The sequence below is a fragment of the Balaenoptera ricei genome, chromosome 11 (assembly GCF_028023285.1).
Source record: "Balaenoptera ricei isolate mBalRic1 chromosome 11, mBalRic1.hap2, whole genome shotgun sequence".
NCBI classification, from domain to species: Eukaryota; Metazoa; Chordata; class Mammalia; order Artiodactyla; family Balaenopteridae; genus Balaenoptera; species Balaenoptera ricei.
In genome coordinates this window covers 70,118,572-70,144,762 of record NC_082649.1, presented here as the reverse complement: position 1 = coordinate 70,144,762, position 26,191 = coordinate 70,118,572, and the positions used below count along the sequence as shown (strand labels likewise).

Here is a 26,191-nt window from a genome sequence, read left to right as displayed (position 1 = left end):
AAATGAACCTATCTATGAAACAGAAACAGAATCATGGACATAGAGAACAGACTGGTGGTTGTCAAGAGGGAGGGGGTTGGGGGAAGGACGGAGTGGGAGGTTAGAATTAGCAGATGTAAGCTTTTATATATAGAATGGATAAACAGCAAGGTCCTACTGTATACCACAGAGAACTATATTCAATATCCTATGATAAGCCATAATGGAAAACAATATTTTAAAAAAGAATGTATATATATGTATAAGTGAATCACTCTGCTGTACAGCAGAAATTAACACAACATTGTAAATCAACTACCGTTCAATAAAAAAAGATATTGATAAAAAAAAAAGAAAGTATACCAATATTAATCCCAACACCCCTGAAGGGCAAGTCCCAGTAAATACCCATTTTATCATTCAATCTGCCCCAGACATTAGGAGAAAATTACAGAAGGCAGCCATGGGACACCAAACTCCCATGAATCAGCTCATGGACTTGGCCTTTGGAGTATTTAACAATAGAGATAGGGTTGAGGAGGCAAGGAGGATTCAGGACAACAACGAAAGGCACAACTCTTGGTGGCAGCCTTAGCCCCCGCACCACCTCGTGGTCATCCTCCCCCTCTCCCTTGCGAAAGCCCATGGCAGGGGCAGGATCTAGAAAATCTGGATCAGAGCCCCTCCCTGTCGGAAACGGACCTGTTTTTTGTTTTTTTTATAAATTTGTTTATTTATTTATTTATTTATGGCTGTGTTGGGTCTTCGTTTCTGTGCGAGGGCTTTCTCTAGTTGCGGCAAGCGGGGGCCACTCTTCATCGCGGTGCGCGGGCCTCTCACTGTTGCGGCCTCTTTTGTTGCAGAGCACAGGCTCCAGACGCGCAGGCTCAGTAGTTGTGGCTCATGGGCCTAGTTGCTCCGCGGCATGTGGGATTTTCCCAGACCAGGGCTCGAACCCGTGTCCCCTGCATTGGCAGGCAGATTCTCAACCACTGCGCCACCAGGGAAGCCCAGGACCTGTTTTAAATGCAGCCAGGAGGGCCACTGGAAGGACGAATGCCCCCTGTATGCGAAAAATCCACCAGGACCCTGCCTGACATGCAAACCAGAGGGCCACTGGAAGCAAGGCTGCCCCCAGTCCCGAAGGGGACTCGGGGCTCCTAAACTGATGCTGGCCAAGAGGACTGAAGACTGACAGGGCCCAGGAGTCTCCCTGCCTCCCAAAGGTCACCTGGTCATTTCCCCGGAGGAGCCTCGGGTAACTCTTGACATGGCAGGTGGGAAAGGTATTTTTTTTATTAGATCCACCTATTCTGTGATGACTGATTTCCCTGGACCCTTGTCCTCCCAATCCTGTATATTAACAGGGATCGATGGACGGCCCAAAGCCAAGTGATTCACACCACCCCCTGCTCAGCTGCTTACTAGGAAATTTTACCTTTGCACACCAGTTCCTGCTCATGCCTGAGTGCCCCATCCCCTTGTTGGGAAGGGAGTTGCTCACTAAATTCCAGACAATAGTTCAGTTTGGAGACCCCCTCAGAGAAGGCACCCATCAGGAGAAACGACTGTTCTTTGCCATGGGAGTCTGCCTCAGTCACCATCAGAGGAGGTCTCCTCTCCACCCCATATGTTTTCTCCAGTAAACCCCTCTGTCTGGGACACAGGTTCCTGGCAGAGCTAATAATGTGCCCCTAGTTCAGGTTTCATTGAAACCCAATGCTGATGACCCATGGAAAAAAACTATCCCTTGAGGCCCAAGGCCCAGTGAGGTATCCAGGCTTAATGACCAAGTTCTTAAAATATGGGCTGTTATGATCCTGCCAATCTCTGTGTAATCCCCCCATTCTGCCCATACAAAAGCAAAGTGGAGAATACAAGTTTGTTCAAGACCTGAGGGCAGTTAATGAGGCAGTGGTCCCAGTTCACTCAATAGTTCCTAATCCATACACCGTACTGCCCAAGTTCCAGAAAATGCAAACTAGCTTACAGTGCTAGACCTGAAAGATGCCTTCTTTTGCATTCCCCTGTACCCAGATTCCCAATATTTCTTTGCCTTTGAGTGGACAGATCCAGACACATGTAACACTTCCCAGCTAACTTGGACTGTGCTGCCCCAAGGCTCCAGGGATAGCCCCCACCTGTTCAGAAACGCATTAGCAAAGGAATTAAGAGAATTACAGTTGGTTAATGGGTCTCTCCTACAGAATGTGGACAACCTCCTAATTTCCAGTCCCACTAGGGAAGATTCAGATAAAGACACCACTCAGGTCCTCAATTTCCTAGGGGAACGAGGATATTGAGTCTCTCCTCACAAGGCCCAGATTTCCACCCAACAGGTTAAGTACCTGGGAAATGTGCTCACCCATGGGACGAGGGCCTTCGCCCAAGACCAAAAGGAAACCACTGTAACCCTCCAACCACCCCCCACCCTGACTAAGAGGCAACTGAGGGCCTTTCTGGGGATGGCAGGATTTTGCAGGATCTGGATACTACCTGGATTCAGGCTCATAGAAAAGTCTCTTTTTAAGGCCCTAAAAGGAGGTGACCACAAACCCCTCAACTGGGATGAAAATTGCCAACAGGCGTTACTAGCTCTAAAACCAAAATTAGGGACCACTCCTGTGTTAGGTCTCCCGAACTTAGAAAAACCCTTTCTCCTCTATATAGCTGAGAGACAGATAGCCAAAGCAATCTTGAGAAAGAAAAACAGAGCTGGAGGAATCAGGCTCCCTGACTTCAGACTATACTACAAAGCTACAGTCATAAAAACAATACGGTACAGACACAAAAACAGAAATATAGATCAATGGAACAGGATAGAAATCCCAGAAATAACCCATGCACCTATGGTCAATTAATCTATGATAAAGGAGGCAAGACTATACAACGGAGAAACGACAGTTTCTCCAATAAATGGTGCAGCTACATGTAAAAGAATGAAATTAGAACATTCTTTAACACCATACACAAAAATAAACTCAAAACTAAACTTTCAATCCATCTCCTACAGTAATGTAAATAAAAACAAACAAATGGGACCCAATTAAACTCAAAAGCTTTTGCACAGCAAAGGAAACCATAAACTAAACGAAAAGACAACCCACAGAATTGGAGAAAACATTTGCAAATGATGCGACTGACAAGGGATTAATCTCCAAAATTTATAAACAGCTCATATAACTCAATATCAAAAAGACAAATATGCTTCCCTGGTCCAGTGGTTATGACTCTGTGCTTCCACTGCAGAGTGCATGGGTTCAATCCCTGGTTGGGGAAGTTCCTCATGCCACCAGGTGCAGCCAAAAAAAACCAAAACCAAAACCAAAACAACCCAATCAAAAAATAGGCAGAAGACCTATATAGACATTTCTCCAAAGAAGACATACAGATACCCAAGAGGCACATGAAATGATGCTCAACATCACTAATTATTAGAGAAATACAAATCAAAACTACAATGAGGGCTTCCCTGGTGGCGCAGTGGTTAAGAACCGCCTGCCAATGCAGGCGACACGGGTTCGAGCCCTGGTCGGAGAATATCCCACGTGCCTTGGAGCAACTAAGCCTGTGCGTCACAACTACTGAGCCTGCGCTCTAAAGCCCGTAAGCCACAACTACTGAGCCCTAGAGTCCGTGCTCCACAATGAAGAGTAGCCCCTGCTCATCGCAACTAGAGAAAGCCTGTGCACAGCAACAAAGACCCAGTGCAACCAAAAATAAATAATAAATAAATTTAAAGAAAAACCTACAATGAGGTATCACTTCACACCAATCCGAATGGCCATCATCAAAAAGCCTACAAACAATAAATGCTGGAGAGGGTGTGGAGAAAAGGGAACCCTCCTACACTGTTGGTGGGAATGTAAATTGGTCAGTCACTACAGAGAACAGTATGGAGGTTCCTTATAAAACTAAAAATACGGAGAAAACCATGGTCCGAAGGGATACATGCATCCCAATGTTCATTGCAGTGCTGTTTACAATAGCCAAGACATGGAAACTACCAAAATATCCATCGACAGTTGAAAGGATAAATAAGATGTGATACATATATACAATGCAGTATTACTCAGCCATTAAAAAGGATGAAATAATGCCATTCGCAGCAACATGGATGGACCTGGAGATTATCATACTTAGTGAAGTAAGTCAGGCAGGGAAAGACAAATATCATATGATATCGCTTATATGCAGAATCTTAAAAAAATAAGATTCAAATGAACTTATTTACAAAACAGAAACAGACTCACAGAAAACAAACTTATAGTTACCAAAGGGGAAAGGTGCGGGGGAGGGATAAATTGGGAGTTTGGGATTGACATATACACACTACTATATTTAAAATTAAAAAAAAAAAAAAACCAACAAGGACCTACTGTATAGCACTGAAAACTCTACTCAATATTCTGTAATAACCTAAATGGGAAAAGAATTTGAAAAAGAATAGATATATGTATAACTGAATCACTATGCTGTATACCTGAAATTAACACAACATTGTAAATCAACTATACTCCAATATAAAATACAAATTAAATAATTAAATAATAATCACTTTATGAATTAGTTAATTAAAAAATAAAAACAATGGTATACCGATGGAGGCAGCTTTATACATGAAGGGGTAAGGCCGGCAGGTTATGCCATAGTCAGCCTGTGGACAATTGTTGAATCTGGAGCCCTACCCTCTCACACTTCCACCCAAAAGGCTGAGTTGATCGCCTTGACCAGAGCACTCCAGCTAGGAAAGGGATTAAGAATCAATATACAGGGCTTCCCTGGTGGCGCAGTGGTTAAGAATCCGCCTGCCAATGCAGGGGACACAGGTTCGAGCCCTGGTCCGGGAAGATCCCACATGCCGCGGAGCAACTAAGTCCGTGCGCCACAACTACTGAGCCTGCGCTCTAGAGCCTGCGAGCCACAACTACTGAAGCCCACGTGCCTAGAGCCCGTGCTCCACAACAAGAGAAGTCACCGCAGTGAGAAGCCCGTGCACCACAACGAAGAGTAGCCCCCACTGGCCGCAACTAGAGAAAGCCCGCGCGCAGCAACAAAGACCCAACTCAGCCAAAAATAAATAATAAATAAATTTATTAAAAAAAAAAAATCAATATACATACTGATTCCAAGTATGGATTCTTAGTGCTACCTGCCCAGGCTGCCATATGGAAAGAAAGGGGGTTACTAACAGTCAAAGGATCCACTATAAAACAACAGGCAGGAATTCTAGAACTCCTAGAAGCGTTCCAGCTTCCAAAGGAGGTTGCAGGTGTCACCGAAGGGGCAACACCTCCCTTACAAGGGGGAAACACCCTGGCCAAAAAGCCCGCTAAGACTGACGCCCAAGAACAGCCGGTCCTACAAGCTGCAGCTCTCAGGCCTGACAGCACCCCCTCCCCAACAGCGCCATCTTATACACCTGAAGAACTTGAGTGGGCTAAACATAGGGGACTGGAAAGAGACCTCTCAGGGTGGCTGACAAAAGATAACAAGCTTCTCATTCTCGGGGCCAAGCAATGGAAAATAACTAAGCACTTCCGCGAGTCCTTCCACTTAGGGCAGACTCCCTATTCAAACTAGTTACTCAGGTGTTCCTGGGAAAGGGACCATCCCAAACTGTTAAAAATGTCACCAGGGCTTGCAAGCTTTGTGCCTGCCATGCCCTAGGAAGCCACCCCATACCTCCACCCCTAACTTGGCCCATACAACATTGGAGAACCTATCCAGGGGAAGATTGGCAAATGGACTTGACCCAAATGTTCCCACATAGGGGATGGAAACACCTATTAGCATTCATAGACACCTTTACAGGGTTGATAGAAGCTCTCCCTACTAGGACTGAAAAGGCAATAGGAGTATCCAAATTTCTGCTTAAAGAAATTAATTAATTCCGAGATTCGGGTTACCCCAAAGCTTACAGTGATAACGGACCTTCTTTCACTGCCAAGGTGACCCAACAGCCTTCCTCAGCTCTAGTTATTCACTACCACCTCCACTCTTCCTGGAGGCCCCAATCCTTAGGCAGAGTAGAAAAAGCAAATCATGCTCTAAAGAGAATGCTTGCAAAAAACAAAAACAAAAACAAAACACTTGCTAAGCTATGCCAAGAGACTTCAGAAACCTGGATCTCTGTCCTGCCTGTAGCCCTTCTCTGGACCAGGATGGCCTCAAAGAGAATTTTAAAACTTAGCCCATTTGAGACCTATGAGAAGCCCCCCGCCTTTTGTTTCCGGTCATGCCGCACAGCTTGTGGGATCTTAGTTCCCAGACCAGGGATTGAACCCAGGCCCTCAGCAGTAACAGCCTAACCACTAACTTCACCATGGCACTGCCAGGGAAGGACCACTGCGAGGCCCTTTTTGACTTCAGATCTCTTGATGAGGAAACTCACAAATGGGTCTCCCACACTGTTAGCTTGAGCCAAGTTCTAAAGGTCCTCCAAGATACGGAAACGAAGCGCTGCCCACCCCCACAAAGGAAAGGTCGCAGTCTCCATCCAGTCAGGGCACTCTGTCCTACTAAAAACTTGGAAGGAAGGGTTCCCTGAGGACTAGATACAACCAAAATGGAAGGGACCATATCAAGTGTTACTAAGTACCCCAACTGCTGTCAAGCTATAGGGAGTTACTAATTGGGTTCATCTGTCTAGAACAAAACCTGTATCTTATAAGTCCCAACAGGAACCAGAAGAGACCTGCTCCTGTGAGCCCATGGAAGACCTCAGATACCTTTCCAAGAACAGATAAGTGACTTCACGTGGCTGAGGTGGGTTGGCCTAGTCAGCCTTGTGTTTCTGACTATCACGCTCTTATTCTGCCGCTTTTCAGAACCCCCTCCCCCTGGTAAACATCTTCTTTGCCCCTGCTAGGTCTGAAAGAAAAAATACGGTAATATGATGTCAAAAGCCATCACACTAGTAGGACTTCTGACGAAGGTTGCAGCTCGGAATGGGAAAATCATGCTTTAGTAAACATATCTAAAATAGTTGCCCTGGGAGAAAAGCTGGTTAATTGTTGGGCCTGCCATAAAAACCCTGGCTTAACAACAGTCCTTACAGGTACAAATAGGTACATACAAGAGCTTTACCAATTCAAACACATGGAAACCACCCACACAGCTGATACGAGTGTGATGGATGATACCCCCATCAGGACCGATACCTTGCCTACGTTTTAACTCTTTTTAAAAAGGTGACATAACTTTTCCTTTAATCATGGCTACTTTTGTTATCCAGAAAACCAGTCAAGCTTCCAATGTTACTACACCTCTAATGGTTCTCTTGGCTATGGTGAGCCTCTTTGGAACAATCCCTGGGCACCAGAGGGTAATATCACCACAGTGTTTTGGAACCTGGACCCAAACTGCATTCCCACGAATGCCTCCACTCTCTGTGCTTATAATGAAGCCCAGACCCCAGGCGCCTACGGGATAGGGATGGAATGGACTAAAAACTGGGCTATAAGTTGTCAGGCTCTATGGAAACTGTGGATTAAAACTTTCTTACTACACCATCTCACCTAAGCCGAGGTCATGGAATACTCCCGGAACTTAACTGTTTTGAATATACTAATGGGCTCTTGTCCCCACATTGTGTTCATTAACTTTTCCCTTCCATGGATCTAGATGGCTGCTTCCTTGCTAAATTCTTCTGTTCCCAGATCTCTTATTGCACCTTCAAGATAAGCCTGGATACGTGGCACTCCTCAGAATGAGGGCCCAAAGACAAGGGCACCCCAGGGTAATTTGGCCCCTATGTAAATACTTATCCTTATATAATGTGTGGCATAAGGGAGCCTGTACATTAGGACATTTGGTTCCAATCACTGTCACAATACATAATACTCAAAATCGTCCCAGGAGGGCCATCGGATTAATATTGGCAAGAATAGGACTGGCAGGGGGATTGGCAACTCCATGGGAGGCTTTGCCTACCATGAGGTAACCCTAGAAAACCTAACCAACACTTTAGAGAACCCAGCCCTGACCACTGGAAATGCCCTAAATAGACTTTCAACTTCTTTAAACTCAGTGGCCAATGTGGTTACGGACAATAGATTGGCCTTGGATTACTTGCTGGACGAGCAGGGTGGCATTTGTGTGGTCATAAACAAAACCTGCTCCACCTATGTCAACAATTCAGGCCAGATTGAGATGGACATCAACAAGATTTATGAACAAGCAACATGGTTACACCGCTACAACCAGGGGTCAGACCCTAATGCCATCTGGTCCACCATTAAGAGTGCCCTTCCTAGCCTGCCTTGGTTCCTTACTTGGAACCTGAGTAACAGCCATACTCCTACTACTCCTCCTCTTTGGATTCTGCCTCTTTCACCTCTTGGTAAAGTTCATGTTTTCCAGGTTACAACAATTCCACATCAAAATGATGGTTAGGGGAATTCCCTGGTGGTCCAGTGGTTAGGACTTTGTGCTCTCACTGCTGAGGGCCTGGGTTCGATCCCTGATTGGGGAACTAAGATTCCACAAGCTGCGAATGGCGCAGCCAAAAAAAAAATGATGGTTAGGCAAGGATTCCAGCCCATACCGCCCTATGACTTAAAACAAGAAGCTGTCCTGCCCCTGGGATCCTTACACTAGGCATCCAGAAATTTCTACTCCCTGACAGGCAAGGTCAATGCCCCTACTCAGCCCTGAAGCAGCCAAAGAAGACAGACCATCACCCTTCTGCTTCCCATAAGAATATGGAAGTAAAATCTCTGATGGGGGAATGAGACAAGAGGGAAAGGGGCAGAACACAAACACTAGATAAGTGAAGAGGGGGCACAGCTGTTGGGATGCAATTAAGTCCGAATAGAACCAGCTGAAACCATGGTGGCTTCGAGAATAGTCTGGTCATTGACCTTTAGCTCATTATAACGTCATCATAATACTCAAGATCACTCCCCCTTACACTGTGATCGTTCTGACACGACCGTAAAAGGTCAAAAAGTGAACAGTGGCCCAGTTCCTGGAAAATCCCCCCCTTCCCTGAAATAGCAAAAATATTTGTCCCACTCGTTAGCGTATGAAATTACTTAGCCCATAAAAACCTACAACCCCATGCCCCGGGGCTGCTCTCACTTTCCCAGAGGGTCCACATTCTACCTATGGAGTGTGCATCCTGCTAAATAAACCTGACTTTGCTTTTCTCTGGTTCGTTCTTGAATTCTTTCCGGCGAGAAGCCAAGGACCCTCACTTGGCAGTGGTCTGTCCTAAGGACTCTTGTGGGTCCCAGGATGTGACATTTCCCTCTCCTGAAATAATTAGAGGCCTCTGCCCTCCCCGTGGATCTTGATTACGGTTGGGGCAGGGATGGGCTCTCTCCCCAGCGCTGGTTTACCACTCCCTGCTAAATTCTAAGAGTCTCTGGGAAGGCATGAGGCTGAGGTCCTTCTCCAGGACAGGCTAGTGGGCACTGGACAGCACAGCCCATAGGGACCCATTTAATGGGGTCCCCCTCATATTCCCCAGCCTCAGTACAGCATTAGCCTGGGATGCATGGACACACCTGTCCAGGCCCTGGGAAGGTCAGGGCTCCGCAGGCCCTCAGGGGGCCATTTGTCCCTCCCCCACCTCCAGGCCCTGCTGCCTGCAAACCTTTGTTTTTCCAACAGGAGGCAAGTGGAACTTCTGGCCTGTGTGTTCTGTGTGAGTCCAAGAGACAGAAACACAAGCTGCTAGGCAATGAGTACAACGCAGTGATTCGGTAATTAATCCGTCCGCACCAGGGGCCACATCAGGATGTTTACCCGCCTCCCAGGAACTCACAGGCCAACTGAGTGAGGGAAGAGGAAACTACAGGGATTCACCCTCCCGCGTGCCGGCTCTGTTCTAGGCACACATCACCTTATATCAACCTCACGGGAAGGGATTTTTCTCCCTGTCTTTTGGGACACGGAACAGAGACTTACCGGGAGGAAAAGGCGCTGAGCCAGGAAGCTGAGCTGTGATCCTGCAGGCGGTGGGGAGGGAGCCCTCAGAGGCCCAGGAGCAGGGCGTAGGCCAGGTGGGGGGTCCCTGAGGCACTCACAGCACCTGCCCCTCCTGTTGGTGCTGCAGCCGGTACGGGGGTATCTGCTCTGGCCTCTTCCAGCCCTGCAGCCTTGGCACTGGCTGTGCCCCGCAGCCTCCGCTGTAGCCTCTGGATGTTCCCGGAACTCCAAAGCGGAGAAGCAGAATCCACTTATCCAGCACCTACCCCGCTCCACGCCAGGCTGGGCACACCCCTCGGCGCATCACGTGCCGCTGAAGCCTCTCCTCCACCGCAGAGACCACCTCCTCCACCTGCCCGGAGAGATGGGGAGTGAATTCAGCTGTGGCCCCCTGATCCTATTGGACCTGAGAGAGTGGTGCTGGGGGCAGGGAGCCTCCTACAGAGCCCAGCTCACCTGCCTGGGCTCAGAGCCCACTGAGGGCTACGCAGATCCACGCAGATGGGCTCGGTGTCCTGTGGGCTCAGACATCCTGAGGTGCAGCACAGAAAACCCCGTGCAATATATACAATGGAATAGTACTCAGTTATAAAAAAGAATGAAATAATGCCATCTGCAGCAACATGGATGGACCTAGAGATTATCATACTAAGTGACATAGGTCAGAGAAAGACAAATATCATATATCACATATATGCGGAATCTAAAATATGGCACAAATGAACTTATTTACAGAAGAGAAACAGATTCACAGACAAAGAAAACAAATTTATGGTTACCAAAAGGGAAAGGGGGTGGGAGAGGGATAAATTAGGAGTTCGGGATTAGCAGATACAAACTACTACATATAAAATATATAAACAATAAGGTCTTACTGTTTAGCACAGGGAACTATATTCAATATCCTGTAATTAACCATGATGGAAAAGAATATGACAAAGAATAGATATACGTAAGGCTCCCCTGGTGGCTCAGTGGTTAAGAATCTGCCTGCCAATGCAGGGGCCATGGGTTCAAGCCCTGGTCCAGGAAGATCCCACATGCCACGGAGCAGCTAAGCCTGTGCGCCACAACTACTGAGCCTGCGCTCTAGAGCCCGTGAGCCACAACTATTGAGCCCATGTGCTACAACTACTGAAGCCCATGAGCCTAGAGCCCGTGCTCTGCAACAAGAGAAGCCACCACAATGAGAAGCCTGCTTGCCACAACTAAAGAAAGCCCGCGCGCAGCAACGAAGACCCAACACAGCCAAAAATAAAAAATTTTAAAAAAATTAAAAAAAGAATACATGTATGTATAACGGAATCACTTTGCTGTACATCTGAAACTAACACAACATTGTAAATCAACTATACTTCAAAAAAAATTTTTTTAATAAAAAAATTTAAAAAGAAAAAGAAAACCCTGTGCAAAACAGGCTGCCTCCGGCTGAGGGTCGCAGATACCCTCTGTGTGTGGGCTGAGCAGGTCATCATAGTGGAGTTACGCCTGCAGGTGCAGGACAGCCCGGGGTTGAGCCCCAGCTCTGCCACCTAAAGCTGTGTGACCTTGGGCGTGTTACTAACCCTGTAAAGCCCCAGATTCCTCATTGGGAAAATGGGGAATGTCAAACCAGTACCTCAGAGATTTAGATGGGCAGTGCAGGATGAACAGAAGGCAAGGTTGGCCCTTGGCTCGGTGTCTCCAGGCTGGAGTTGGTGCTTGTTCTGTAGGTGGAAACTGCAGGGTTAAGCACGGAGGCCACCCAGGAGGAGGTCCCCGGTGTTGGCTGTTTCTCTGCTTGTTGCGGGGTGGGGTAAGGAGTCCATTCATGCTCTGAGGCTTCCCTGGGAGCCCGGCCAGCTCTGATGTGCAGGTTGGAGAGAAGTTGTCGGTCCTCCTAGGCCTTCTCTTCCGCAAACCCTGCTGGGCAAGTGTCCTGCGTTAAGTCTCAGAGAAGGCCCACAGTGGTCTCCTGACTCTCGCCCTTCTGCTCCTCTCACTGAGGGGTGTCCTCCTCGGTCCCTTGGCTGGCCACCATCTGGAGCCTCACCAGGCCTGGCACCAGGCACCTGAGAGGCTCCTGTATGCTAGGAGGTGGAATTCTGGGCATGGGAATGGAATCTAGACATGCTGAAGGATGGGGAGTCGGGGAGAGCTTCCAGGAGGAAGAACTGGGTGAGGTGACCAGCTTCAACTAGAGGAGAGGGGCAGAAGGGCAACATAGCCTGGGAAAGATGAGGGGCAGGACATGCCTGGGGGATTAAGCCTCAGGCTTTGGGGGTTGCTGCTGGGACAGGGAGGTGGCTGGACTCATAGCCAGTTCTCAGCAGGCTCTGTGGGAGGTTGATGAATTCCCCACACCTTGTCAAGCTAAGATGCACAAAACAGCTCTGAGCAGGGTGGGCTGGGTGGACGTGCAGGTGGGATTTGTGGTGCCTCCTCTGGCCAGTGCAGGGATCAGGCAGCCCCGATCCTGGGCCAGTGTCTGGCATCCTCTTGCTCTGCTCAGACAGCAGGTTGCCTAAGAGAGGCAACCGGTTCAAATCCTGACACCAGCATTCTCCGTCTGTGTGGCCTTGGGCAGGTGTCCACATGGAAGCCGGGGAGAGCAACAGTACTTAAGCGAAAGGGTGACTATGGGGGCAGGAGGCACGGACAAGAAGGGCCTGTGTGGATACCCTACAGTCGTTGGTAGTTGTCTTCCTGGTACCTGGTGGGCATGCCCAGGCCTGCACCTTCCCCTCACCTTGCCCCATATAACAGATGGGGAAACTGAGGCTGGCTTGGTACCCTGACTGTCCCAAGACCACGGAAAGTCTGCACCAGAAGCTGCCTAGCTTCCTGCCCCTCAGTCTCCTAGGGCCACAGGGAACAGGCAGGCAGTTACTGGGCTAGGGGCAGAGATGAGGAAGAACAGACCTGCCCCTGGGAGGCCTGCCTGTAAGGGTGCAGCTCTGCCCCCACTTCACCCCACCCTCCATTTCAGCCCTCCATCCTCACACCCTCTCTGTCCTCTGGTACCACACCCGCCCTGGGCGCTGCCACTGTCCCAGAAGCCTCCGTCCTCCCATGACTCTACTGGGCCCAGGGATGCTTCAGGGGAGGGGTGGGCAGGGACATCGAGGCCAGCGGCTTCTTTACTCCGCCCAGCTCAAGTGCAGCCTGAGCCAGGCTGGGAGCACAGCTCGAGTGAGGCTGTAGCCACCACAGGTCAGCCTGACCCCAGACTGATGCCCAGAAACAGCGTGAGTCCCTGGGGCAGGAGGAAAGGCACTGTGTGTGACTGAGGCAGCAGGACGTGTCACCTGTGTATCTGCTGCCACTGAGGAGGACTCTTCAGAACACTGAGAGGGAGACAGGAGCAAGTAAGAGAGAAGCAGAGAGGAAGAGAGGGAGTAGTAGGGATGCTGAGGAAGTGCAAAGCCAAGACTCCAAGCCTCCATTGTCTGCACCAGGCCTGGAGCCCCAGCCAGGACTCTGCGCCCGGGATCTGGGCCCAGCCCACCTCCAGTGCTTTATTCCCAGCCAGGTGGGCAGAGAGGCTCAGGTGGAGAGAGAAAGAGGGAGAACGAGAGCGCCCTGGCAGGTCTCCCGTGATCAGCTCTGTGCGGGTGCTGGATGCTGAGGTACGGGAGGTATGGTCCTTGGGCTCTGTGTGGGTGTCCTCCAGCATGTGTGTACTAGGGTGCCCCATCTGCCCCAGCGCCACCCCAGGTTTTATATCTGTAACACATGTGTTACACAAACGGGATCGATCTGTACCAGCAGAAATGACCTTCCCTCAACCATAGGCTTGGTCCACCTTCCACACCAGCTTCCATGTCCACCTCACTGGGGTCCTGTACACGGACTTGATCAGTGGGCACTTCACCCAGTGACACCCCCATTAGGGATTCTGCTGTCACAGATGCCCTTGCTAGAAGGATGCTCACGAGCAGCAGGACATACCCTGGGAGTGTGTTGAGGTCCCTCTGTGAGCGTTGTGCACGTGTGCCATTAGGATTATTGATGCTCCGTGACTCTGGGCCTTGGCTCCTCATCTGTAAAACGGGGAATAATACTTGTGTACACCTCATAGGGTCATGAGAATTAAATGCAATGGGAGAGTGGCCAGGAAGCCAAGCTTAGCCTTGTCTGGGGCACAGCAAGAGCTGTGCTCCTTGGGTTTCTTTTATGGTTGCTATTATTGTCGTGTGCCTGGTCTGTCCCCCGAGGGGCTGGACCAGCTCAGTGTGGAGTCCCGCTGCTGGCAATGCCCCTCCCAACCACCAGAGTGGGGACTTCTCTGGGGGAGGCTGCCCAGGGCTGCTCTGCACTGGTTCAGAGGCAGCCAGTTCACAAGCCAGTTCAGCTTATCTCCTGAGGATTGGAGGTCTGTCTGTATCTTCCCCTGGGTTGACATGAGGTGACCCAGTGTCCGAGAATTAAAAACCCTTCCACACCTGAGGTTCCAATGCCCCCAACCAAATCCAAGGAAGGGCCCCTCCAGGTGTGGGGGGCTCCCAGGGGGCTCGAGTGGTGGGGCTGACACAGCTGTGCCTGTCTGTCCTCCTGCCCCCCACCCCCCAACACAGGCCCCGGGGGCTGGGCTCCTTTCTGCACAACTGTTCATGCTCACTGGCTCCTTCCCCAGGCCCTGGGACCCTTCCCTGAACAATCCAGACCCCTCTCCCTGCCCAGCATGTCTCAGGCTAAATAGTACCCAGAACCCCCGCAGGTGGTCATGGGCAGAAAGGCTGTCAAAAGCCACCCAGGCCCCCAGGCCTGCCAGATGAATTCCAAGACTCCCAGGGTGCCCCCACCTACCCTTCACGTAGCAAAGACTTTCCAGAAAAGTCTCTGGCTGGTTCTGGGTCAAACCTACTGCCCTGGACATTGGGGCAGAGAAAGGAGATCCAGCGTTCATCCCCCAGACCAGCACTGGTCCCTGCAACACCCTGAACACACCAACACTTAGTGACCCCGATGGTGAGGGCTGCAGGGCTGCAAGTGTCCACCATGGGGTAATGACAAGTGCAGCTCCCAGCCCAGGAGAGGGGTCTCCTCGCTCCTTCCTTCCCCTCCTTCCTCCCCCTCCTCCCTTCCTCTCCCTCCTCCCTTCCTCTACAGTCTAAGGTCTGGGTTCTTCTCTCTGCTCCCAAAGGTGGTGCCATCTTTTCTGATGGAACCACCGTGAGGAGCCAGTAGGTGGTGGGCAGATGTGTCCCTGGCAGTGAGATACCAAAACCAGTGTGTACAGCCCCAAGAGAGGGACTGACCAGCTCCAGGGACTCGTAGAGGGGAGATGTCATGATTTATGCTCATGTGTTTGCTCATTTTTTACTTATTAATTTGTTCGGAAATATTTATTGAGCCCCACTGAGTGCCAAGGTAGGGAAGTGGGGTGAGCAGAGCAGCCTGGGGGGTTCTGACAGTTTGGGGTATCAGCTTTTAGCTGGGCAGAGGGATCCCAGAGTTGTCCTCCATCTAGTGGGTTTGTTCTGGCCTCTGCCAGGCACCCAAAGCCCCTCTGGGCAGACAGTACTCTGGATGCAGCTCTGAGAATCCCACGTTCAAACCCTACTTGGGCCACTTTCCAGCGGTTCGGCCATGGGCTGGTACCCTCACCTCTCTGGGCATTGCCTCCCTCTGGAAAAGGAGGACAAGGCAATGCCTGGTCCCCAGGGTAGAGGGGACAGGACACAGGCCATGCAGGCAACACCTGGGACATAGGAAGTGCCCAGTGACACAGCACCACGTGGATTTCCCCTCCTACCCTGTGCAGGAGGCCGAGGGCAGGGTCAGGACCCCACGTTCGCTCCCTCTGACAAGAGCAGCCCAAAGCCCACTCCCTCAGGCCTGTTTCCCCATCTGTGAAGAGGCGAGGCAGAATCACAGGGGCCCTGCCATGGCACGGAACATGAAGAGGAAACACACCCCATGCCCAACCATAGCCCAGCTCCTTGTCCCCGGAGGGCATCAGGTCTTCCATGAGGTGAGACAGCCAGATGTCTTGGCCAGCAAGCATAGGGGCGGGGTCTGGGTGGCAGGGGCTGGAGTGGGGACATGGCTCTTCCATGTCCTCTGAGTGACCCTAGATTATCTCCTCCAGACAGCTCCTTCCGCCAACTCTGCCCTCTGGCTAATGCTTATCTCCGTGATAAATGGCCCCACTGCCCTGACAGAGGAAGAGCTGTGTCCTTCAGAGCACTCTCTATCGGGCAGGGCACAGCCGGGTGCCAACTTGGGCCTCAGCACGTCAGCCGAAGATCCCAGGCCGCTGACCCAAGAGTCTTGCCAGGTGGAATGGGGGCTCTGGCCCCAGGGAGGCTGGCTGTCTCACTGCTGGGTGTCTGTCTGGTTAAGGCCCTTGGGGACTCTGGTCTGAAGCGGGTGAAAGGCCGGGTCTTGGGGATTTTGAGGGGAAGGCAAGGATCTGTTCTCACAAAGCGCTCACCGTTTTCTCCCAGAGCCCCCCAGCCTCTGTGTGCCCCGCACCTGACATGCACATACACAGAGGGACACCCCAACCATGACCTGGCAGCAGAGAGGGGCTGCTTTGACCTGCACATGACCCTAATGTGGCAGCTGGCAGACACTGGCTGCGGGCTGGATCCCACGTACAGGCTGTGGAGTGGCATCCCGTGGAAGGGGTAGCATGAGCAGGGAAGGTGGTGAGCCTGTCTCTGCAGGGTCCTTTGGTGCATCCCAGCTCTAACAGCTCTTGAACGCTGTCCCAGGGAGGGGGGCGTGACCAGCCCAGGTCCCCACCAGAACAAATGGAATCTCCAGGGCCCCGCAGGACAGGGTCAGGCTGCGCCTCTTTGCTGACAGAGATGCGCTCAGAGATTGTACATCCCCCAGGAGGAAATGTCTTTCCTTCCCTTTGGTCCAGGGCCAAAGGTCGGGTCCGTTGATTCCACTTTTCCTCCTGGCTTCAGCCTGACGCCGCTACAGGCAAAGGCAGGCCGTCTGTCCACAACCAGATCCTCAGTGCTCAGCCAACCCTTGGCTCTGAAGAAATGTCTGTTGATGAATGAATCTTGGCTCCACATGAATCTTTGATACTCTAGGTTCTTGCATCCAAATATAATGTTTCATTGAAAAAAAAAAATCTGCACTTATTTAGTGCTGAGGTGGCTCCCAACACACGGCCAGTGTCACTGCTATTGCTGTTAACTTCACACACGGCCAGTGTCACTGCTATTGCTGTTAACTTCACACACGGCCAGTGTCACTGCTATTGCTGTTAACTTCACACACGGCCAGTGTCACTGCTATTGCTGTTAACTTCAGGGCTGCCCTGAACCAGCCAATGCCAGTGACTTTGGGGGCAGGCGCTGGGGTAATTACATTTTAGGGGGCAGTGTAACCATCTTTGCAACATTCTCAGCGTGTGGGTATGAGCATGCATTTAAATCTTACTAGATTTTTGTGATGTTTGTGCCCGAACTTAACTTTCTATTAATAGAAAAACATGTGGGTTTTACATGTTACTCATCATTCAACATATATTGACTAAGCACATCCTCTGGGCTCCTCTGGGGTGAGACGACGGGATCCAGCAGTGGCCAAGAGAAACGTGGCCTGCTCTGGGTCCTGCGTCCCCAATGGAACAAGCACACAATTAAAGACCTGATCACAAGTTCCATGAATGCTCTGAGGAGCAGTGTAGGGGGCTCTACAGGGACAGGTACCAGGGGGCTGTCATGATCTAGAGGCCGGGAAAGCTACCCACGGAGAGGGCTGGAAGCTGACTCTGAAGAGTGAGTAGGCGTTAGCAAGGGTAAAGGAAGGGGACATTTTCCAGGCAGAGAGAACAACCTGGGCAAAGGCCAGATGGCCGGAGAGACCATTAAACCCTGAGTGTTCACTGCAGCTGAGTGGAGGAGGGAGTTGAGCTCCAGGGAGAGGCTGGACCAGAGTACACAGGCCCTCTGGGGGCCAGCAAAAGGGAGCCATGGCAGGTCAAGCAGAAGGAACAGGAGGCCAGAGGTGACTTCTAGAGGTCCCTTTCTAGCTGCTGGGTAGAAGTGGGTTATGTAGGATTTCACTCCCCAAAGTCTGGAGCTGATTTTGCTGGTACGGCTGGGGATACAGGTTTTTTATTGCTCTCTGTTGTCTCCTCCGTGCCTGTCCAGACCACGGGCTTTCGGGGGCAGGGGCGGGTCTGTGTCTAATTCATTTCTGAGGGCCCAGCGGCCGTCACAGGGCCAGACATATAGCAGGGGCTAAACAGAAGCCTGCTGAGTGAGGGCGCGCACTGACCTGGTGCCCCACCTGTCTGCCCAGTGCTGCCCATGGAACTGTCTGTCAGGCCTGACTCTACCCACTAGCTTGTGTCCTCAGCCAAGCAGGGCCGGGCCCTGCAGGATGTGCTGGACAACAGGCCGTGCATCCAGGAAGTAGACTTCGTGCCTTTCCTCACGCTCCCATGCTGGCTGCCAGCCGGGGAAGCGCCAGCCCGGAAGCCCTCCCAGCCATCAGGCTCAGAAGTGCAGGCACCATCTACCGGGGCCAGATCAGATCCAGTGCCATGCAGCCTGCAGAAGCCCAGGGTCCCACCCACAGAGACCACCCTGGCCCCAGCCTCACCTCAGGCAGCTGAAGCGAAGACCAGAGGTCCTGGGTGGGGTAGAGATTGGGATGCAGAGAACCTTGGGTGAGACTGGAGGGGAGGAGCACTACCTACTCAGGGAAAACTGCTCACCAGCTACAGCTGGGCCAATTCACCACACGCAGACGGGAAGCAGTGATTTCTCCATCCCAGGAGGTGTGCAAGCAAGACCAGAAGCTGGAGGAACTCCCAGGTCCTCTCTCCACCCTGCTGTAAGAACCCCCCACCAAGCATCCTCTCTCCACCGAGCCCCAAAAGCCACCCCTTCCTGCTCCTGGGGGACCATCACTGTGGCTGTGTGGCCACGTAGTCCCTCCTCCCCACCTCACTTGCCTCTTCGGTGACACAAGAGTGGGCGAGCTCAGGAGGTGTTTTCCTTTCATTCTCTGCTCTCAGCACCACACAATGATCGCATTTATTCTCAACATCCATAATAATTTTCTTCTAAAACAAAAACATGAAGAGTTCCAAACCAATTAGCGAAAACACAGGAAGGCACCTTAATTTCAGGACACAAAGAAATACCATCAGGCTCCCGTGTTTTCCTTGTGGTAAACTGGATTGTTTCTTCAAAGGCCCGAAGCTGTCTGGAAGGGGTGGGGGTGGGAGGGAGGCCAATGTGGGAGGTCCAGGACCCCCTCCTCTGCCCCCACATCCCTTCATACCTACCAGGAGCCCTCGGGGTGGGGCCATGGTCCAACTGTGCTTCTGCCCACACACACACACACACACACACACACACCCATCCTCCTCCACTCCTGGGATCACAGGCCTCCTCTTCCCTTGCACTTCTGATGAAATCCAATCCCCCGGCATAGCTGACAAGGCCCCTGGATCTGAACCAACCACCCACTTCTTGATGCCCCTCCCTCACTCTCTGCTCCTGGCCTTTGCACTGGATGTTCTTTCCTCCCTGAACTCTCTTCCCCTGGCTAAGGACACATGCATCCTTTGGGACTCAGCTTATATACCCGTTCCTCCAGGAAGGTCTCCCTGACCTCATCAAGGGTTCCCAGGGCCACTAGTACACCCCCTGCCACAGGCCTGCTCATTCTGACATGTACCTTCCTGGTCACATGTCTGTCACCTCCATTGCCACTCAGTGTCTCAAGGCACAATGCCTGGTACAGAGACTGTGCCCAGTAGGTGTTTGATGAATAAATGAATGATCCTCAAAATGCCCTCAGAACCCTAAGCTGACCTTGACTGAATGTTCTGGTTCCAAGCTCACTGTCAAACCCCAGGAGGGCAAAAGCCTTGCCCTGAGCCTGAATGCAGGTCTGGGACCTGGGGATCCCTGCACCCTGGGGTGGGAGGGTGTGTGTGCCCAAAATTCTTTCCTAACATGGTCCTGTTATTTAGGGATGGGCTGAGAGCCCTCTGTGAGCAGGAAGCAGGAAGGAGAGCTGGGCCTCTGTTCTCCCACCCAATCCCCAATTTGGAGGACATGCAGCCTGTAATTTGGAAGGCTAATTTGGTCTGGGGTTAGAAGGGAGCGCTCTGTGTGCTGAATGATGCCATGCTCTCCCAGGGGAGGAAGTGTCCTCTCCTCAGCTCTCAGGCACAGGCCACGCTGCTCCCGCATAGCCCCTGAGGCCTGGGCAGAGACCCCTAGAGCATTGGGTAGCCAGCCCTCCGCCAGAGGAGAGGGAGAGAGGGAGAAACCTGGAGTCCAGTCCCCTTAGCCACTGACTGCCCAGACAGGGGTTACCTTGGGTCAGTGGGCCCCAGACGTCAAAAAGAACCAACGGAGGATCCCCAAGGACGAGGGCCCCAGAGCGCCCCAGACAGCTGCTCAGGAGAAACACTGGGGAAATGGGCACTGTGATCACCTGGCCCAGAAGCCACAGTCCCCAGCAACCCCCACTCCTGCTGCTGCCTGAGCCCTGCCACAGAGTCACTTAACATCCCTCCAGCATGATGGGTCATCATGCTGTTTCCAGCCTCTGAACACCGTTCACCTCATCCCCTGTGAAGCCCTGTCTGACCACCAGGCTGGATCAAGATCCAATTCCGAGCCCCCACAGCACTGTGCTTCCCATTTCACAGCACTGGGCGTTCTGCCCTATAGGTGCCTGATTGCCTCCCCCATCAGAAGATGGGCTCAGTTAGAGTGGGGCCTGGTCGTGGTCCCCTTGGTGGCCCAGAGCCCTGCCCAGGGTCTGGCTCAGCAGAGTTGGTATGACGGGACAGGCAGAGAGGCTGCTCCACTCACAGCTGTGTGGCCTTGGAGTGGCACTTCTCTGGTCCTTGGTTTGCCTGTCTGTGGACCAGGCACACAGCAGCATTTCAGTATTCGATGAACACGTGAGTGAATGAATGAGAAGCTGGTCTAGATGGTCTGCAATCCCTGCACCTCAAACCCTCCACAGTTTCTCTCCTCATTCAAGCTGCAAGGCTCTCTGCTCAGGTACATGCCAGCCGGGACTGGCACTGGCCTTGGGATGAGGTGGCCAAAAGCCCTAGGGACCGTCAGGGCAGGCAGGACGCGCAGGGGAGCTGAGAAGCTGGGGCCTTGAGAGGGTGATGGGTGACAGAGCCTTGGGGGGGAAGGCATAAAGACTTCAGGGTGACAGATAAAGTCCCCATCCCTGAACATGCCTGCTGTTTTGAGGACCCTGGCCTGCCTGGGGGCAGCACCCCATCCCCAACTCACCCACACTCCAGCAGCTTCTCCCGAAACTTCTGCTCAGCCTCTAACCGTCTATCACTGGGGCTGATGATTCACACGCTCCGCACCTCTTTCCTCTTCCCAACTAATTATAGCTCCTGCGTGTTTTTCCCCCTGGAAAAATGTCTTCTTAAAAAAATACATCCCCAAGCCAGCAGTAATTAATTTGGTGAGCACCAGTGTGCAATTCAGACAGACTCTGAGGACAGGAAGGTCCCAGGTATAGGGAGAGGTCTTTTGTCCAACAGAGGAAGAGACGGGTATGGGACGCAGGTGGACATGGGACACTTCAAGCAGCAGCAGCTCAGCCCATCCCCCACTCTGCCTACCATGACTCCGGGGACCTTGGGGAATTACAGTCACAGTAACAGTCATGGGGACTCTACGGAGCACTACTACATGCTGGGCACAGTGCCAAGTGTCCACCAAGTGCACTGACGTTCCATCCTCTGACACCTGCTGAAGTCGGCCCTACTGGCCCTACTCTGGAGAAGAGGACACGAGCTCAGAACCTGCCCGGAGTCCCACAGCCGTCAGTGGTGGGGTGAAATGTGAAGCCTGTGGCACTGGTAGCCGTGGCCTGAGCAGAGGGAAGCCCAGGGCCATTAGCCCCTCAAGAGACAGGCAAGCACATGGCCCTCTGGCCTGTCTCTCCCTCACCCACCTTCTGGGAATCACAGCAGTTCCCCTGGAACTGGGCCAGAGTTGAGACCACAAGTGTTGTCTGAGCTCTTCGTGGGGCCCAGTGAGCAGACAGCAGAGCAGATGTCTGAGCAGGTGCCCCGGCCAGGTGGAGAGAGAAGACACTGCCAGGACCGCGTCCTAGAGCAACAGTAACAGAATGACTGAGACATCTGAGACTGGGTCAGGGAGCCAGACAGATAGAGAGGGGCAGAGATGGAGACTAAAACAGAGAGACAGACTCAGGTCTGAGTCAGAGCCCAGAGGACAAAGATAAACCCAGAGAGAAGAGACAGAGACACAGGGCAGGGGACTGAGCCCCAGACTGAGCAGCAGGGACAGCTGAGATGGGAGAGGACCCCAGACCTGGTGTGGCCAAGGGGCTGGTTCAGCCAGAGAACCAGAGCCCTGGTGGTCTAGGAGAGAGCCAGGAGGGAGGGAGTGTTGAAAGGAAAGTGAGAGAAGAGAGATGGAGGCCCAAAGCCTCATGAGGTCAGGCTCGGCTGGCGGGGGCCCCAAGAAGATGGGGTAGCCATGGACACTCCAGCCTGGCGTGGGAGTTGGAAGCATAGTGCCTCCTCATCTCTATCAATCCAGGAAGACTGCCTGGGGAGGTGGCTCCAGAGGGGGTGAGCACATGGGCATCAGGAGAGCTGAGGTGCATGGATCAAATGAGCAGGGGGGCCCATCCCGGGAGGGCTCCCCTGGAACGGGCTCTCTGACGCTAGTCTGTCCCCCCATCTCCACCAGCGCAGAGGCAAAGTCCCTCTCCGGGGGGTTAAGGAAAATCCAGGCAAGCCTAGGCCTCTCCTTTTCTCCAGGGGAAGGGACACCCTGGGGCTGTTTGTGTGGTCAGCCTGAGGCCAGAGGCCTCCTGCTTGTCCTGCAGAGCCACGTGCCTCCCAGCCAGGAATGGAGGCCGGCAGATTCAGAGCTTCCCCCTGAACCCAGGATACGGGCAGCCTTCCCTGGAGTTCTGGTGTCCGGCTGGGACAACCCCCCCACACCTTATTCCCCCCCGGCCATTTGGAAATATACCCCCTCTACCAGCCCCCAAAGCTAGGGGTCTGTCCCCCTCCTCAGATTTCTCAGGCAGGGCCAGGTCTCTCTCAGCTTAGGACAGGACTGTGCTTCCTTCCCCAGACCCTCAAGTCAGGGCCTGTCTCTCCCCTCAGACCCTCCAGGCTAAGCGAGGACCCCTCTCCCAGCCCCTTGGCCTCGCTCTGCCTTGGCAGCCCAGGAGGTGTCAACAGCCTCGCTAACCACAGGCAGACAGCCCTGGCTCCAGCCATAACCTCCCCCAACTCCTCTGGACACCTGACACGGCTGCTGCCTGCCCTGGGTCAGGGCCCAGTGCCCAGGACCCATGAGCCAGGCAGCTGTCGGGATTTCCGGCTCAGGGGGCCTCCGGGGCTGACACCTCTCAACCACTTTCTCGTCTGGACTCTCTTGGCCAAGTCTGTGCTCTTCTGGGGTCGGTGTCTGGATCCTGGAGCATCTGTCATGGGAAGGGAGGGGGACAGAGCAGTGAGCAGGTGGCCTTGGGTGACCTCGAGCCCAGAAGACTAGCACAGGCTCTCAGGATGTGTCCTTGAGCCCCAGGAATGAAGGAAGAAGTGGTTGACGATCCCTGGGAGGGGGGTTCACCAATGCAGGAGAAAGGTGCCCATGCAGGCCTCTCATTCTTGGTTTGGCCACCCTGGTGGGCCTGAGACACTACAGTGATCACGGCATTTTGATGGAAATACCTGTTTCATGGATCCCCAAGACAAACCAAGAAATCTCCTTTTGCAATGACGTAACGGGAGGTAACACAAGGTAGGGTCTGGAGTCTGACAAACCAGGTCTCGCCAGCTCAGGCTCTGAGGAGATGACCGAGCCTGTTTCTTCACCTATAAAATGGTGCTGCCAGTAACTCCCTCCTGAGAGAATGCTATGAATAACTGAAATTTCACACATGAAGCTCAATGAACGTGAATGGCTCTGCTTTAGGCGGCCAGGATCCCACTAGAGGCTCTGAACCTGCCCCCTCCCTGGGGCCCCCTTTCCCTTCTAGGCCCCTCTGGGCAGAAGACAGGCAGGCAGCCCTCAGCCGCTAGCCCCACTGCAGCCTGGGGCAGGCCAAGCTGAGGCCTGGGGGGAAGGCGAAGGCCTAGGTGGGGCAAGGAGCCAGAAGAGCCAGGCAGGTCTCCTCCTGGGTGGGACCACTGGCAGGCCTCTGGCCCACGCTCAGGTCTCTGAGCAACAGGGACTGGACTGGCTGAGTGCCTTCCTGCTCCCGCCTGGAATCCTCAGGCCACCCCAGGGTTCAGTCACCCTCTGTACCCCGACCCTGGCTCTGGCCCCCTTCCAGGCCAGCATGGACTTTGGCCCCAGCTCCTCTGACAAGCAGAGAGGGAGGACACCGGGCCCACCCCTACTGCAGACCGTTTTTAGCCCCCAAGGAACTCGGCGTCCTCCCAGCAAGGGTGCGTGGGTCTTAGCTGGGTATTAATAGCTCAGCTGGAGGAGGTGACCGGGACTTTCACAGCCAAATCCTGGGCAGGCAGGGCAGCCCTCTTGTTGTCCACATGTCCTCTGCTGGCTCTCCACCATTCCTGTCCCCCAGGGGTTCTCTCATCTCCCTCCAGCCCCCACCCCCTCACACATGCCTGGTTCTCCCCTTGTTGAATCTCCCTGTGCTCCCCTGTGGGGAGGGGGAGACCTCTGGGGTCAGGACCCCAGCGGCGGGTCAACAGCTGAGGCTGGATCGTGACCAGGCCTTGTGGGAGATAAGAACAGAGAGGCCTGTGATAAGGCTTCCTCCTTGGCACCCTTCTCTGCCCGCTGGCCTCTCATTCCCGCTTGCCTCCTCCATCCTAGCTCCCCCACCGGCGGCTGTGTGGGCTTGTCCCCAGATCTCTGACCATGCTGGGCCTAGAACGGAGAAGAGGTGGGAAAACCTAGCTGGCAGAATGGAGGCCTGGAAAAAATGCCTGGGACGGTGCTGCTTGCACACGGCTCAGGGGGGCAGCTGAGGCCTGAACTGGCTGCAGAGCCACCTCTCTGGGGCAGCCTGGGAGTGACAGGGCCCTGGGTGGTGACTGGGGATCTAGGGTCTTGGCACAGTTTCTCTCCTGAGACCCCCCGCCCCCCATGCCACAGAAGCATCTCACATACCTGCCTCGACCACTCACCCTCACTGTGTTAACTCACCTACCCCCACTCCAGGGCAGTCTTGAGGGTAGAAATCAGCAACACCAATGGAGTATGATCAACATGGAGGCGGGTGCTGTGATCATCCACGTTTCAGAGATAAGCAACCGAGGCTCCCATCCTGAGGGCAGGGAGCTGGGACTGGAGGCCAGGCCCCCAGCCTTGCTCTAGTGGCTTTGGACATAAGATCTGTACCCAGTCCTTTTCAAACTCATGGTCAATCCCTGGAAGCCCCGTCTTATTTATCACAGGCATCCCTCTGTCACCGGTCCTGGCACACGTCACTTCCAGGATACAGCAGGCAGGCTTCTGAGTCTTTGGGAACCTCCTTCTCAGTTAGCTATGGCCTTCAGCACTGGACTGATTCTGACCTCTAACCTCTGACCCTACCTCAGCCTGAGGCCTGACCTTGACCCCAAACTGAGCTTAGCTCTCCATCCCCATCAAGTTCTGAGCAATAGCCCCTGCCCTCTGACCCCTGACTCCAAGTCAAGTCTGGACCTCTGACCATTGGACAAGAAGACCAACCCTTTGATCTCTGACCTCAGCTCCCGTTTAAGTCTCAGCCCTTAGGCCCAGCTTGAATCCAGGCCACCACCTGCTGGTTCCTGCCCCAGGCTGAGCCCCTAAGCCAGCCCCAGGCCTAGTCCCTGCCTCCCTTCCTGAGCCTCAGTCCTGGACTCACCCCGGCTCCCAGCTCTCAGCTTCTCAGCCTGGAGGAGGCCCTGCATTCTCCTCACACTCATTCAGCCACCTCCACCCTGAGTTTTGAAACAAGCTGACACAAGGAGCACATCACACCAGGCGATTTATGACTTGGACTAGCAGAGGCTGGAAACATATGCTGTTTCTGGGCTGGATCTTGTTGTTTGGACCACGGGAAAGCAGAGCCCACAGCAGAGGGAAGGGAAACAGACAGGCAGATGGGCCCTCGTGCACACAGACACCACGTGGTGGGGCGTAGAAGCCCTGGGCGACCTGGGGCTGAGGCTACGCTCTTCTGGGGCAGAGAGGCAGGTGCACCCACACACTTGGCTCTGGAGGAAACAAATTATGATAAATGGGACACTCCCCTCAACTCTTGCACCTAGTTTTCTTTTTAGCCACAGAACACATATTCACAGCAGCTCAGAGTGGAAACTGGGTCCAAG

General features: G+C 52.9%; 1 protein-coding gene across 14 annotated transcripts in view; it reads right to left on the bottom strand.

Moving 5' to 3' along the window:
* LOC132375057 (uncharacterized) overlaps positions 1-26,191 on the bottom strand; it is a 74,273-nt gene that overhangs the window by 31,777 nt on the left and 16,305 nt on the right. For 6 of the 14 annotated variants that reach the window (XR_009505875.1, XR_009505877.1, XR_009505876.1 and 3 more), the window contains 3 exons: positions 11,534-11,817; positions 10,372-10,447; positions 9,895-10,267 (listed from right to left, as the gene is read on the bottom strand). The exons of 1 other annotated variant lie outside the window; for it this stretch is intronic. Coding sequence is in view for 2 of the 13 variants with exons in the window: in XM_059939805.1 (XP_059795788.1) it covers positions 10,399-10,447; positions 11,534-11,817; positions 18,827-18,937; positions 21,829-21,986 (602 nt within the window). In the remaining 11 variants the exon portion in view is untranslated. Of the gene's footprint in view, positions 1-9,890; positions 10,268-10,371; positions 10,448-11,533; positions 11,818-13,845; positions 13,938-18,826; positions 18,938-21,828; positions 21,987-23,162; positions 23,344-25,040; positions 25,117-26,191 lie in introns of those variants that run through there. 7 more of the 14 variants (XM_059939805.1, XR_009505872.1, XR_009505885.1 and 4 more) reach the window with 7 other exon arrangements.